Source organism: Schistocerca piceifrons, chromosome 3, assembly GCF_021461385.2.
Source record: "Schistocerca piceifrons isolate TAMUIC-IGC-003096 chromosome 3, iqSchPice1.1, whole genome shotgun sequence".
NCBI classification, from domain to species: Eukaryota; Metazoa; Arthropoda; class Insecta; order Orthoptera; family Acrididae; genus Schistocerca; species Schistocerca piceifrons.
The window spans coordinates 106,802,525-106,818,526 of NC_060140.1; the positions used below are offsets into that span (position 1 = coordinate 106,802,525).

General features: G+C 38.5%; 1 protein-coding gene across 1 annotated transcript in view; it reads right to left on the minus strand.

Moving 5' to 3' along the window:
- Positions 1-16,002, minus strand: part of LOC124787810 (translocation protein SEC62) — a 99,437-nt gene that overhangs the window by 13,764 nt on the left and 69,671 nt on the right. The window contains exons 6-7 of the mRNA XM_047254737.1: positions 2,198-2,384; positions 1,333-1,472 (exon numbers count right to left, since the gene is read on the minus strand). Coding sequence (XP_047110693.1) covers positions 1,333-1,472; positions 2,198-2,384 — 327 coding nt within the window. The remainder of the gene's footprint in view (positions 1-1,332; positions 1,473-2,197; positions 2,385-16,002) is intronic.

Genomic DNA, 16,002 nt, shown 5'->3' on the forward strand with positions numbered 1-16,002 from the left:
TAACGATTTCCGCAGTAATCTCTGATTGTAATCATAAAGCCACTGGTTCGAATCTCACTAGTAGCATACATTTACACTTTTTATCTCTTTTAAATTCCATATTTATTAACAAATGGAAATGTTAATTAGTAAATATAGAATAATATTTTAATACAAATAATATATTTTTATTTTTAGTTGAAAATGTCAATATTCAGAATAAATTACAAGGTGGCACAAAAATGTGAGACTTAAAAAACAAAGTCAAATACTTTGTTATGTTTAGAGACAGAACAGTATTGATGTATACATTTTTTACATTTAACAAATATGCATGCATGTATCACTACCAGTAATTAAAAATAAAAAAAATTGTTTTAAAAATACTATTACACAATATCTCTTAATTACTTTTCCATTTGTAAGTAAAAAGGGAATTAAAAAGACAGTATGCTACTAGCAAGATCGAACCAGTGAATGTAAAATCCAATTACCCTACGCACTCAGCTACCAACAATGTGACAAAGCTATTGTGGGCATCCACTGCTACAAAAATTTGAAGAACACGGCACATAGTTTTGTCACACTGAAATATTCCCAAACTCACTAGAGCTCAATACTATTGAGGAGTGATGACATATTATGTCACTCAATATGTCTCATTTCCAAACTGACATCATGACATCAGACACCGCAGTGAATGAAATGTGGCTAGCTGTACTGGATTAAGACAACAACCAACACCTCTTTGTGACACTTTTCTAACACATTACTCCAGCATAAAATGAGAAAAAAAGATCTGCACAGTATAAAGTATATGAGTTGTCATTCACCAATCCCTTTGATTAATTTTAGGGTGGAATGGAAAATACAGTGACACACGAACCTGCCTGGTTACATTAACCTATAAAATGGCTGGTAAGAATAGAATATGTAAATGTTAAAGATCAAAATCTTGCCTACTACACAATACATCATAAGTAATGTGGAATGTTAAGTGGCACAATAGAAATTTATCAGCAAATAAAACTGAAACATAATGGTATCACAACATTTTACTTATAAAATTTACATACGTTTTTGAAGAAAGACAACAGCAAGGTTATAAAAATACGAGTAGCATGGAAGCAGTATTTCTGTTCGCCTGCTTGAAATTTACCCACTTTCTGGGAGTTTAAGAGATGACAGAGGAAGAGAGGATCTATGGGTGAGGAACAGAGGAGAGGGGGTGGGGGATGGTGGTGATGATGATGATGCTGATGTAGTTCCAGTTAAAACAGAGAGGAAAAGAGAAAAAAAGAGGACGGGAGGAGACTGAGAGGGACAGCAGGAAGACTGAAGAGGGTAACTCACCTTCCCTCATTATCTGCTTTTGTAGATTCCTCTTTCGATTCAGGATCATCATCTTGCTTCTCATCTTCATTGTCAGAGTCCTTGTCCTTCTTCTTCTTTGATTTTTTCTTCCCCTTTGATTCTCCTCCCTTATATTCATACTGGAATGTCGATAATACAACATTTACAATGAGAAATTCATCCAAGAAAATTAAAAATTAAATGTCTCATCAATTTTCTTCAAATTTTAACATTACAACAAGTAAGATGTATGAATTGATAAGAACATTCCACAATGATGTTTTGGAAGTAAAGTGTGACAGCCACAACACTTAAAAGGCAAATCCATGTAAGTTAATGGCTGCCTGTGAACTATCAGTTTCATAACCCTCCTCTTCTCTGTATTGATTATTAAGAAGCAAGGATATGCTGTATAATATATCTGAAACGTTAACTTTTTGTCCACTATTGTAGTACTATTATCAGTGACAGTGCAGCGTCTTATCAAAACACCCACAATAACATGAACTCTTCTTCTCCTTCCTTAAAATGTTCTCATAATGACATCAATGACGTGTGTGTGTGTGTGTGTGTGTGTGTGTGTGTGTAAAAACTTTTTTTTAGCTCCAAAGAGTTCACTGTTGTTCAGATGACTGTTACTACCCAAACACCTCAACTGCACATTGTGCAACTACTTCCCTTCCTTCCACTGTCAACAGGTTAGTTGCCTATTTGATCAATTTTCTATTTTACCATAAACCTTAGGAGCTAAAAAATGCGATTGCTCTTTCTATAAAATGGCGTGCAAAATTAAATTTTTAGATATTAGTTATTATAAATTATTAAAATTTAACACAAAGTTCAGAAAAAGTACAGATAAACCCACCTGATACAAGGGCCAGAATGATGCCAGAAAACCAACATCTTCAGTTAGGTTTGGTAATAACCAAAGATGATGTTTGCCAAGAGTAAGTGCCCAGAGCAGACAAAAGACAATCAGTCTCAAAACTGCCAGTGCTATGATAAAAACTAAAAATCCAGCTGCTGCAACACTAAGGTAGTAGACACCCTTCCTGCAAACATAATGTAAAAATGAAGTGAGGAGATGTAAATCCAAAGGTTTGTATGTTTAAATAGAATTTCAGGTGTTGTTACTGTCGGAAAAATGCAGTATTTCATGCCAGCTTTCAGTTGACAAATTCCCACCAAAGACAATAACATAGTCCCAAAAACAACAACAAATTTTGAAAACAATCACTTACAAATAATTTGCAATATGAAACCACAAAGTACCTTATACACAAGTTAACTTGTAATGATTACTACATTTATGCTAACTTAAACATTATAGCTTTACAGCCAAGTAACTACAAATGCCAAACAATCAAATAAAAATTAGAAATCGTGTGCAAAAGTCAGTTATTTCCTAATGTGTTTGGGAACTGTTATTACAGACCAATGGCGAAGGTTCAGCAAACTGCATCCGCAGGGAGGGATGTGTAACAGCTAAAGAAAGCCTGTTTTTAAAGTGATACATTTACTCAATGTTTGCAGCACAAGATGATGAAATTCAAATGTGTTTCACCAACAAACAGTCACCAGGGTATGAAGAGACAGCTGCATGTGCTCAACCAAATCTATGACTGAAGAAGTCAAAATGCACTACATTCCTACACTGCCATTAATATATAACATGTTGTAGCACATCTGATTTGGGCAGATTGGAGGCACAACACTAATGATATCACCCAAAGCTCTTAGTATCTACAAACAAATAATTATCAACTGGCTACAGTATCATAGTTTATTGAAAATGAATGCCAAAATATCTCACTGTGAGATTTGGGATCCGAGTGTTGAGTTTGCAACAACCGATGCAGTTTAAATAACAAGTTCATACTTTTTAAAATTTCCTTTAACCATAGAATGGCAGTAGATGAAACATGGTGCAAATGTAAATAACTGTTGAGCAAATAACACTACCCAGTGGGAATTTCCATATCACAAACAAACTGGCCCTTTTCTCGCTACTTGATTCACATGGTACTTTAATGTCAAGAAGAGAGAATCTACTACTTATTCCCACTACATTACATTCTTTGCAATGTTGTGCTGTGCCATCGATCATATGCAGCTGAAAGGACAACAGAAATTATTCACAACCTGAAAAGCAAGGTTTCTCATCACACTCCAAACCCCCAGGACGTATTGGCTTGTAGGTACCTCGTTCTTGGCAAATTGAATCACAGGTTTCCGATGGACTGAGGTGTGACAGAGGCAGTGACACAAGGATACATCTGGCACCCAAGAGATATTTAGGAATGGAGTATAAAATACACTGGCTGGAAAAAGAAATGAAGCACCCAGAAGGGAAGGAGGAACGGAAATGAAACTTCATGGGTTGAGAGGATACGTAGTGTTATATCAGTGATCACATTATCTAGCCAAATTCACAAAGAACTTGGCAGCATGAGCCCACTTATCAGCATGACATTGCACCCCCTCTGGCCTAGAGGTGTACAATTATTTGGTTGCAAAGGGTGTCAAAAGCCATTGTATCCCCTTCTGAAGCAAGATTGCCCACAACGGTCGTAACTGGTACTTGGTAACCTGGATACTGACACTGAAACAGAGTTATCAAGCTCTCATTTGAGCTGATCCATGCATTTTCTATTGGAGCCATATACAGGGGCTTTGTTTGCCACAGGAGTACCTCAACATCACGGAGACAGTTCATAAGAGACATGTGTTATGTCTCAATGAGCACTATCCTGTTGAAAAATGGCGTCACAATACTGAGGCATGAGGGGTAACATTTGAGGGTGCAGGATGTCTGTGAGGTACGGTTGTGCTGTCAGGAGTTAACTTAATCACTACCACTTGTAACTTTAAGTCATACCCAATGGCTCTCCACACTATTATGTCAAGAGTAACACTGCTGTGTCTCTCCAAACTATTTGAAGGGCAGAAAGGACCTCTTCCCAGGTGACCACCATACTCACCGATAGTGGTCATCCGGGATAGCGCAGAACCATGATTCACTGCTGAACGCAATGTGATGCCATTCATCAGCAGTTCATGTTTCTCGGTCATGGTACCACTCCAAATGCCACAACACAGAAATCCCCCGTTGTGGTGGTGATACGAGTTCAACAAGAACCTTGATGATGAGTACACCTGTCCTCATGTGTCTGTCACATACGAATGCCCCAAAGTTCTACATATTACACAATTCGAGCAGCCGGCCAAGTGGAGATCCACAATGAGGCCCCTTTCAAACTGTTCAGATGACACAGTCTTTTACACGAGTAAGAGGCATCTCCGTGTCCTTCACAGCGACCACTTGACATCTGTCACCATCCCTGCCCATTATATACCCTAGTAGGCATGTTAACAACTCTAAATATGAACATCACTAATGCACTCTGGTGGCCATTTTACCTGTTGCAGATAATTGCAACTCTTAATAGTTTGCATTTCTCTCCTGTCTTCCTTAGACAAGCCTTTTGCAGATCTTAGAAATTTCATATCTGATGCTTCTAGTTGCTGTAAATCTTTATGTCTCAGTGTCCAATTTTTTGTTCCGCGTAACAAAGTAGGAATTGCCATGACTTTATAAAATTTCAGTTGTCGCTCTTTCTTTGTTTTATCCTTAAGTGTTGTTCTTATAGTGACACATATACACTGTTAAGTACAATTTTCTTTTTTGGGTCCTTATCTTGATCATATGATATTTCACATCCTAAATACCTTGAATGGGCTACCTGTTCTATTAGTTTATTGCTGAAGATGTTCATACCGAGTGGTTTTAGTTTTATTTACTGATGTAGTCAGATCGCACTTACCTCATTTAGTTTATGTACTCCCATTTATAATTTAACTTTGCAGTCTTGTATGATAACTTGATCATCCACAAATACCATTGTGTTAATATATTTGTTCCTCCCAATATTATGAAAGAATTAGGAATCCAACCAATAACCTAAAAGGCAATACATTACAAAGAAAAATGGAGAGAACATGTACTTCACAGGTCACCACAAAGACTTCCTAAACTAGCAATGCATTATAAACCACGGACCAAGAGAAGTGTGGGAAAACTGAGAATATGATATGAAACTAGAACAGGTGCTAGGCCTAACCCTGGAATGGCAGATGCAAAAAAAGAAGAAGAAGAATAGTTTACATCCCCACCCCCAATGGTGTTTATGTGTATGAAGTTACGGTTGGAACTGACCAACTCACACAAATACCTTGGTGTAACACTTTGTAGGGATATGAAACAGAATGATCATATAGGCTCAGCTGTGGGCAAAGTAAGTACAATCAATTTAAAAAGGAGATTGCTTACAAATCACTTGTGTGACCCATTCTGGAATATTGCTTAAGTGTGTGGGACCCATACCATACTGAATGTATACAGAGAAGGGAAGTATGAATGCTCACAAGTTGGTTTGACCTGTGGGAGAGTGTAACCAAGATCCTGAAGAAACTGAACTGGCAGACTCTCGAAGATAATTGCAAACTAACCCAAGAAAGTCTACCGACAAAGTTTCAAGAACTGGCTTTAAATGACAACTCTAGGAATATACTACAAGCCCTTACATATCGCTCACATAGGGATTGTGAGGGTGAGATTAGAATAATTACAGCACATACAGAGGCATTCAAGCAATCATTCTTCCTGTGCTCCATACATGACTGGAACAGGAAGATGCCCTAATAACTGTTATACTGGGATGTAGTCTCTCCCATGCACTTCACAGTGGTTTGCAGATTACAAATGTAGATGTAGCTGTAGATGTAAACACTGTCATCTGACGATCCCTTCTAGGTGCTTCACTTTTTTTTGTCAGACAGTGTATATTATACTGAGCGACTCGTAAATGATGATGATTATTCTTGAAAATTAAAATATACAACTCAGAAAAATAATATTAATCTGCTTGTGTGTGTGTGTGTGTGTGTGTGTGTGTGTGTGTGTGTGTGTATGGGTCCACGAGGGAAAGGGGGCGAGCTGTGTGGGCAGAGAGAGAGAGAGAGAGAGAGAGAGAGAGAGAGCCAAAACAGATTCACATATCAGGAATAAATATGTTTCACAACTAATGTTGGTGCAGTAATGCCAGATTATCTGTTCCATCATCAAAAGGTAATATTAAAAATGGAGTATGGGAGGAATACATTCAATGACATAGATTTTTTGCAAGAAAAACTGAAAAATGCAAACACAATGTTTTAAATATTAATATAGGTCTTATATGTTAAGAAACTTGGGTCAACACAACCTCTGCCAATTGCTTTAAATGGATTTCACTTATGACTATCTTTTTTTATATATCCCATGGTGGTGTAGTATGTGAATATTAGACACAAAACGGACACGATCAATGTGCAGTGCCTGGCTGTTAATAAGTGTTTAATTTTATGAATATGAAAATCGTTATTTACATTGTTCTGCAAGTGGCTAGGAAAATCAGTTTGTAGCCTGGAGAAAAGTAAACACATACTGTCATGCCTTTTAAAAACATTACAGTGTTGCTGCTGCTGTGGTCTTTAGTCTAGAGACTGGTTTGATGCAGATCTCCATGCTACTCTATCCTGTGCAAGCTGCTTCATCTCTTAGTAACTACTGCAACTTACATCCTTCTGAATCTGCTTAGTGTATTCATCTCTTGGTCTCCCTCTATGATTTTTACCCTCCATGCTTCCCTCCAATACTAAATTGGTGATCCCTTGATGCCTCAAAATGCACCCTACCAACTGATCCCCTCTTCTAGTCAAGTTGTGTCACAAATTCCTCTTCTCCCGTATTCTATTCAGTAGCTCCTCATTAGTTACGAGATCTACCCATATAATCTTTAGCATTATTCTGTAGCACCACATTTTGAAAGCTTCTATTCTCTTCTTGTCTAAACTGTTGTATTTATCGTCCATGTTTCACTTCTATAGATGGCTACACTCCAGACAAATACTTTCAGAAAAGACTTCCCGACACGTAAATCTATACCCGATGCTAACAAATTTCTCTTCTTCAGAAAAGCTATCCTTGCCATAGCCAGTCTAAATTTTATATCCTCTCTACTTCAACCATCATCAGTTATTTTGCTCCCCAAATAGCAAAACTCATTTACTACTTTAAGTGTTTCATTTCCTAATCTAATTCCCTCAGCATCACTTGATTTAATTCGACTACATTCAATTACCCTCATTTTACTTTTGCTGATATTCATCTTATATTCTTCCAAGACACTGTCCATTCCGTTCAACTGCTCTTCCAGGTCCTTTGCTGTCTCTGACAGAATTACAATGTCATCAGTGAACCTCAAGGTTTTTACTTCTTCTCCATGGATTTTAATTCCTACTCCAAATTTTTCTTTTGTTTCCTTTACTGCTTGCTCAATATACAGATTGAATTACATCAGGGATAGGCTACAAGCCTGTCTCACTCCCTTCTCAACTACTGCTTCCCTTTTGTGCCACTCGACTAGTATAACTGCCATCTAGTTTCTGTACTAATTGAAAATAGCCTTTTGCTCCCTGTTTTTTACCCCTGCCACCTTTAGAATTTGAAAGAAAGTATTCCAGTCAACACTGTCAAAAGATTTCTCAAAGTCTACAAATGCTAGAAACATAGGTTTGCCTTTTCTTAATGTATCTTCTAAGATAAGTTATAGAGTCAGTATTGCCTCGCATGTTCCAACATTTCTATGGAATCCAAACTTATTTTCCCCGAAATCGGCTTTTACCAGTTTTTCCATTTGTCTGTAAAGAATTCGTGTCAGTATTTTGCAGTTGTGACATATTAAACTGATAGTTCGGTAATTTTTGCACCAGTCAACACCTGCTTTCTTTGGGACTGGAATTATTATATTCTTCTTGAAGTCTGAGGGTATTTTCCCTGTCTGATACATCTTGCTTACCAGCTGGTAGAGTTTTGTCATGGCCGGCTCTTCCAAGACTATCAGCAGTTCTAATGGAATGTTGTCTACTCCCAGTGCTCTGTCAAATTCTTCACACATTATCGTATGTCACATTTCATCTTCATCTATGTTCTCTTCCATATCCATAATATTGCCCTCAAGTTCACTGCCCTTGTATAGACTCTCTATATACTCGTTCCACCTTTCTGCTTCCCTGTCTTGGCTTGGAACTGGTTTTCCATCCAATCTCTTGATATTCAGACAGGTGGTTCTCTTTCTCCAAAGGTCTCTTTAATTTTCCTGTAGGCAGTATCAATCTTACCCCTAGTGAGATAAGGCCTCTACATCCTTACATTTGTCCTCTAGCCATCCTTGCCTAGCCATTTTGCACTTCCTGCTGATCTCATTTTTGAGATGTTTGTATTCCTTTTTGCCTGCTTCACTTACTGCATTTTTATATTTTCTCCTTTCATCAATTAAATTCAATATCTCTTCTGTTACCCAAGGATTTCTACTACCTCTTATCTTTTTACCTACTTGATCCTCTGTTGCCTTCACTATTTCATCTCTCAAAGTTAACCATCCTTCTACTGTATTTCTTTTTTCCGTTCTTGTCAATCGTTCCCTAATGCTCTCTCTGAAACTCTTTGCAACCTCTGGTTCTTTCAGTTTATTCATGTTCCATCTCCTTATATTCCTACCTTTTTCGCAGTTTCTTCAGTTTTAATCTACAGTTCATAACCAACAGATTGTGGTCCGAGTCCACATCTGCTCCTGGTAATATCTTACAATTTAAAACCTGCTTCCTAAATCTCTTTCTTACCATTATATAACCTATCTAAAACCTTCCAGTGTCTCCAGGCCTCTTCCATGTATACAACCTTCTTTCATGATTCTTAAACAAAGTGTTAGCTATGATCAAGTTATGCTCTGCGCAAAATTCTACCAGGTGGCTTCCTCTTTCGTTCCTTACCCCCCCCCCCCCCCCCCCCCACCAAATTCCATATTCACCAACTACTTTTCCTTCTCTTCCTTTTCCAACTATCAAATTCCAGTCCCCCACGACTATTAAATTTTTCGTCTCCCTTCACTACCTGAATAATTTCTTTTATCACATCATATATTTCTTCAATCTCATCATTGTCTGTGGAGCTAGTTGGTATATAAACTTATACCACTGTGGCCCTCGGGGAAAAATTACGGATGCAGTTTCCCCTTGCTTTCAGCCGTTTGCAGTACCAGCACAGCAAGGCCATTTTGGTTAATGTTACAAGGTCAGATCAGTCAATCACCCAGACTGTTGCCTCTGCAACTACTACTACCCCTCTTCAGGATCTACCATTTGTTTGGCATCTAAACAGATACCCCTCCACTGTCGTTGCACATACGGTATAATTATCTCTATTGCTGGGGCACGCAAGCGTCCCCATTGAGGTAAGGGTAAACTGGCAGGGTTGTTAGCAAAATCCATAAGGGAGGGGGGGGGGGGGGGGGGGGGTGGGGGGGGGGACACACTAGTACTCATGGATGTACCTCTTTTTTAGACTAGTATCAGTGTCCAATGAGAAGTTCAGGCAGGCAGGCAGGCAGGCAGGCAGGTGCTAAAGAGGTCCAAAACTCACAAGATTCTAAAAACAGTAAAGTAAATAATAATGTTACCATATTTAACCAAAATATTGGTGGATTAAAGAAAAAAGTAGATTCTCACAAAAGTAAAGTAAAAAATAATGTTACCATTTTTCACCAAAATATTCTGGGATTGAAGAATAAAGTAGATGAGCTCCTGGTTTGTTTAGATGACACTGAATCTGATAATGTAATAGATATACTATGCCCGTCTGAGCATCACATTGTGTCTGATATGGAAAAGGTAAATATCAGTGGTTATACACTAGCTGCACATATGAGTAGAGAGAATAAGGTGAGAGGAGGAGTTGCCATATATGTCAAAAGTTATCACTGTGTAAAAAGCTTAGATACAAAAAAGTTTTGTCTAGAGCAACATAGAGAAGCATGTGCCTGTGAACTTAAACTGAAGGAGGGTTCTTTCATATTGTAACAGTCTATAGGTCCCCTTCAGGAAATTTTCATTTATTCTTGGAAAACTTGGATGCCTTGTTGTGCTATCTGTCAGATAGGGGAAAGCGAATTATTATTTGTGGGGACTTCAATGTTGATTCACTGAAAGAGTGTAATAGGAAGAATGACCTGGAATTCTTGTTCGGTTCTTTCAATCTGACACCTGTCATTGATTTTTCTACTCGGGTAGTAAAGGACAGCAGTACATTGATAGATAACACTTTTATAGACTAAGATAAGTTTAAAAACATAAATTCTTGTCCTGTTGAGAATGGCCTTTCTGATCATGGTGCTCAGCTAGTTACAGTATATGACATAGCTCCATTCAGTAACTCAGAACTACCCTCTGAAGTTGTGCGTTCAATTAATGACTCAACAATTAGAAATTTCAGGGAAAATCTTCAGCAGTGAGACTGGGATGAGGTGTACAAGGAACCTGATGCTAATTTAAAATATAACTTATTTCATGATACACTTGTAAGAGAATCTGAAAACTGTTTCCCCAAGAAAGTAGTTCAATCTAATTATAAGAAACCATGCAAAAAACCTTGGCTTACTGAAGGAATAAAAATATCTTGTAACCAGAAAAGGGAACTGTATCTAACAACAAGAAAGAGTAATGACCCAGTAACAGCCAAATATTATAAAAACTACTGTGCTACATTAAGAAAGGTTATTAAAAAGTCCAGAAGCATGTGCATCATGTCTGAGATTAATACCTCTGATAAAAAAAAAATCAAAACAATTTGGCATATTATTACAAGGGAGACTGGACAGCCAAGAGTACAGGATGACAGCATTACCATCAAAGTGAATGGAAACGTGAAAAACAACAAGCCGGAAGCCGAAAACATTTTGAATAATAATTTTTTACATGTTGTAGAGAAAATAGGATCAAAATGTTCATTACAAGAAGCAAGGCAGTTAATGGAAGAGGCCTTACCTACACAATTTGATACAACTGAAATTCCACCACCTCTCCTGAAATTAGAAAGATAATGAACTCTCTCAAGAATAAAAGCTCACATGGAATTGATGGCATTTCCAGCAGGATAATAAAAGCTTGTTCCCAAGAGATAAGTGGGATTCTTAGCCACATACGTAATAGCTCTCTGAAGCAGGGTATTTTCCCAGATAGACTGAAGTATGCCATTGGTAAACCACTGCGTAAAAAAGAGGATATGTCTGATGTCAATAACTACCACTCAATCTCTCTTCTGACAGCCTTATCCAAAATTCTTGAAAAAGTAGTGTATTGTAGAGTAGCTTCACACCTTTGTAAAAATAAAGTTTTAATAAAATGTCAGTTTGGTTTCCAGACAGGTTTTTCAATGGAAAAATGCTATATATACTTTCACTAATGAAATATTAAATGCTCTGAGTAACCGGAAGTCACCCGTTGGGATTTTTTGTGATATCTCAAAGGCTTTTGATTGTGAAAATCATGGAATACTTCTAGATAAGCTCAAGTACTATGGTATGAATGGGGCAGCACTCAAATGGTTCAAATCATACCTAATTGGAAGAGTGCAGAAAGTTGAAGTAAGCAGTTCACATAATATGCAAAAAACTGGTGATTTCTCAAACTGGGGAACAACCAAGAATGGGGTTTACAAGGTTTGGTCTTGGGTTCTCTGCTGTTCTTAATTTATATTAATGACTTGCCATTCTATATTCACAAAGATACTAAGCTGATACCTTTTGTCGATGATACAAGTATAGCTATCACACCCAACAGACAAGAATTAACTGATGAAATTGTAAATGATGTTTTTCAGAAAATCGTTAAGTGGTTCTCTGCAAATGGGCTCTCATTAAACTTTGACAAAACATAGTATATACAGTTCCACACAGTACATGGAATGACACCATTAATAAATATAGACTTCAATCAGAAATCAGTAGCTAAGGTAGAATATTCAAAATTTCTAGGTGTACACACTTATGAGGGGTTGAACTGGAAAAAACATACTGAAGATCTGCTGAAATGTTTGAGTTCAGCTACTTATACTATTAAGGTCATTGCAAATTTTGGAGATATACATCTCAGTAAATTAGCTTACCACGCCTATTTTCATTCTCTGCTTTCGAATGGCATCATATTCTGGGGTAACCCATCATTGAGTAAAAGAGTGTTTATTGCACAAAATCGTGTTATCAGGAGCTAGGGATCTTCACTGTAGCCTCACCACATATAAAAAAAACACACACACAAATTTCAAGCTTTCGCAACCCAAGGTTGCTTCATCAGGAAAGAAGGAAGGAGAGGGAAAGACGAAAGGATGTGGCTTTTAAGGGAGTGGAAAGACTTACCTTAGGGGGGGAAAAAAGGACAGGTATGCACTCGCGCACACACACATATCCATCCGCACACATACAGACACAGGCAGACGTATGTAAATGAAAAGAGGTTGGGCAGAGATGTCAGTCAAGGTGAAAGTACAGAGGCAAAGATGTTGTTGAATGACAGGTGATGTACGAGGGGCGGCAACTTGAAATTAGCGGAGGTTGAGGCATGGTGGGTAACGGGAAGAGAGAATATATTGAAGGGCAAGTTCCCATCTCCGGAGTTCTGATAGGTTGGTGTCAGTGGGAAGTAACCAGATAACCCGGACAGTGTAACACTGTGCCAAGATGTGCTGGCCATGCACCAAGGCATGTTTAGTCACAGGGTGATCCTCATTACCAACAAACACTGTCTGCCTGTGTCCGTTCATGCGAATGGACAGTTTGTTGCTGGTCACTCCCACATAGTACGCTTCACAGTGCAGGCATGTCAGTTGGTAAATCACATGGTTGCTTTCACATGTGGCTCTGCCTTTGATCATGTACACCTTCTGGGTTACAGGACTGGAGTACGTGGTGGTGGTGGTGGTGGTGGTGGTGGTGGTGGGAAGGTGCATGGGACAGGTTTTACACCGGGGACAGTTACAAGGATAGGAGCGAGAGGGTAGGGAAGGTGGTTTGGGGATTTTATAGGGATGAACCAAGAGGTTATGAAGGTTAGGTGCAGGTAGAAAGACACTCTTGGTGGAGTGGGGAGGATTTCATGAAGGATGGCTCTCATTTCAGGGCAGGATTTGAGGAAGTTGTATCCAGTCTGGAGAGCCACATTCAGGGTCTGATCCAGTACCAGAAAGTATCCTGTCACAAGTGGGGCACTTTTGGGGTTGTTCTGTGGGAGGCTCTGGGTTTGAGGGGATGAGGAAGCGGCTCTGGTTATTTGCTTCTGTACCAGGTTGGGAGGGTAGTTGCGGGATGCGAATGCTGTTTTCAGGTTATTGGTGTAATGGTTAAGGGATTCAGGACTGGAGCAGATTTGTTTGCCACAAAGACCTAAGCCGTACGGAAGGGACGGTTTGATATGGAATGGGTGACAGCTGTCATAATGGAGGTACTGTTGCTTGTTGGTGGGTTTGATGTGGACGGATGTGTGAAGCTGGCCATTGGACAGATGGAAGTCAACGTCGAGGAAAGTGGCATGGGATTTGGAGTAGGACCAGGTGAATCTGATGGAACCAAAGGAGTTGAGGTTGGAGAGGAAATTCTGGATTTCTTCTTCACTGTCAGTAATGGTAATGAAGATAAAGTTGTTTTTTCTTTTTTAACTGATGGTATAACTTGAAGCATTCTTCCCCACAAATAGCTGGCTTTTCTTCACAAATATGATAAAATGAATCATGGCCCCTGGCGTTTCTTTTGTTGTGTGCAGATCAACATCTGACATGCCACTGTTGTACTCTCTGACTATGCTTGGTTTCAGGGCAACTTCGCAACTTTGATTGCGAACTTCCACCATTTTGCCATTGGAGCACATTAGAAATGGTCAGAAATTCTCTTTTGTACTCCCACTTGTAAACAACAAGATTGTCATTTCTTTTCCACACCATCTGACCTATCTTCAGTTTCATAGTAACTAATGATTTTGGGCTTTCCCTTCTGTTTTTATGTAATGTTACACACGCACGCACACACACACACACACACACACACACACACACACACACACACACACACACAAACAAATAGGTTTTGTAAGTCGACAACAGCTTTGTAAGTGACACAGAATTATAGAAATTGTACATATGAAGCACAAAGCTTTTGTACAAGAAAGCTTCCATCAGGTGTAAAACAAATTCAGATGAATGACCTGTCTCAGCCATCTCCTGTGACTTGCCACAGTAGATTTTTATTTTGAGATCCACATCGTCAAATTCACAGAGTTCATAAAGTTTTACACCGTACTTGTGTTTCTTGTTTTTGATATACTGCCTGAAAAACAGACAGTTGACCACAAAACCACCAATTCATCAATGCAGAGATTCTTGTCTGGAACACAATTATTGCTCATGATGCTACTGATATGGTCCACAACTGGTCACTGGATGAGTTGTCTGAGTAGTGTAGATATCTCAATAACAGCTGAAATCTGTTTCCACTCATAACAGATCTCCAGATTGTGACACTGTAAAAAGAATTTGTGCTCCAGTAATGTTCTATCGATGGAAAACAACAAGTACCATGTACAGCAACAGCCCGAGAAATACTTTCATTCTGACAACACCTGTATCCCTCCATCTTGAGAGTCTGGTTGTCCCACATTTTCCTGCTTCCTGGCTCACATATAAATTTATTTGTTCACATAATGACATTAGTATCTCTTCAGAGAGAAACAAATCAACAAGTGCATTGATGCCAACATTTTTAAGTCTATTTTCAATTGCCCATCCTCGCAGAACACAAATACTGGTGGATCTTGAGGAATGTCACTCCACTCATCACTGTTATTTGTAGTGCGTGCTATCGGACCAACCTGCTCGTTTTCTTCATTGCATTCATTGTTGTCTGCACCTGTATCATCACTTGAATGCTCATATGAAGGTTGTTTGTAGAGACTTCTACTGTCTGAGAATTCATCCATAAACTCGTCCCATTCCAATTCGTTCATACCAGCTAGCTGTTCAAGTTTTACATCATACAGTATCCTCTTATTACTAATTGTTTCATGTGGATACTTGAAGATAGATCACAATAAACATCAGTGAACAATCTACAATTAAGACTGAACAACTGCTGATGCAGGTACAACAAATACATAGACTGTATTGTCGAACATGCTTCAAAATACGCAAGTTGGTGACTGATTGTTGACAACATAATTGCTGTCTGAGCTGAACTTTCTACTCCACAGACCAACTATGAGACAACTTGCAAGTTCAGTTTTCCTACAAAGAAAAAAATTGTTTTACGTTTCGATAATACAGATGGACTACAAATGAGATGACAAGTCAAACGGTACGAACTGCTTGACATGGCTTCTGGGAGCAGTTTGCTTGTTAAATTTGGGATTGCCCATACATTAGTCCTCAACAGACAAAGACCAGTTGACCTCTGGAAAAAAAAAAACCAAAGATCTGGATAGGCTAAGAATAGCCAAAGGATTGAATTGTATCTTTTGAGGAACTAAAGCAGTACTTCACTTTACTGACAAGCACGATTGAACCACAAACAAAAATAAAACTTATCAATTATTTCACAAGAAGAAATGACAACAGTTATAAGAAATTCTTTTTTAAGCATGTTTCTGATGATACATTAAAAAAATTCCATCATACATATCAGATCAGTGTCTCTCGGTTATTATGACATTACAGTTCAAATGATGAAAGTCATTCTTGACCAACTGTTACCG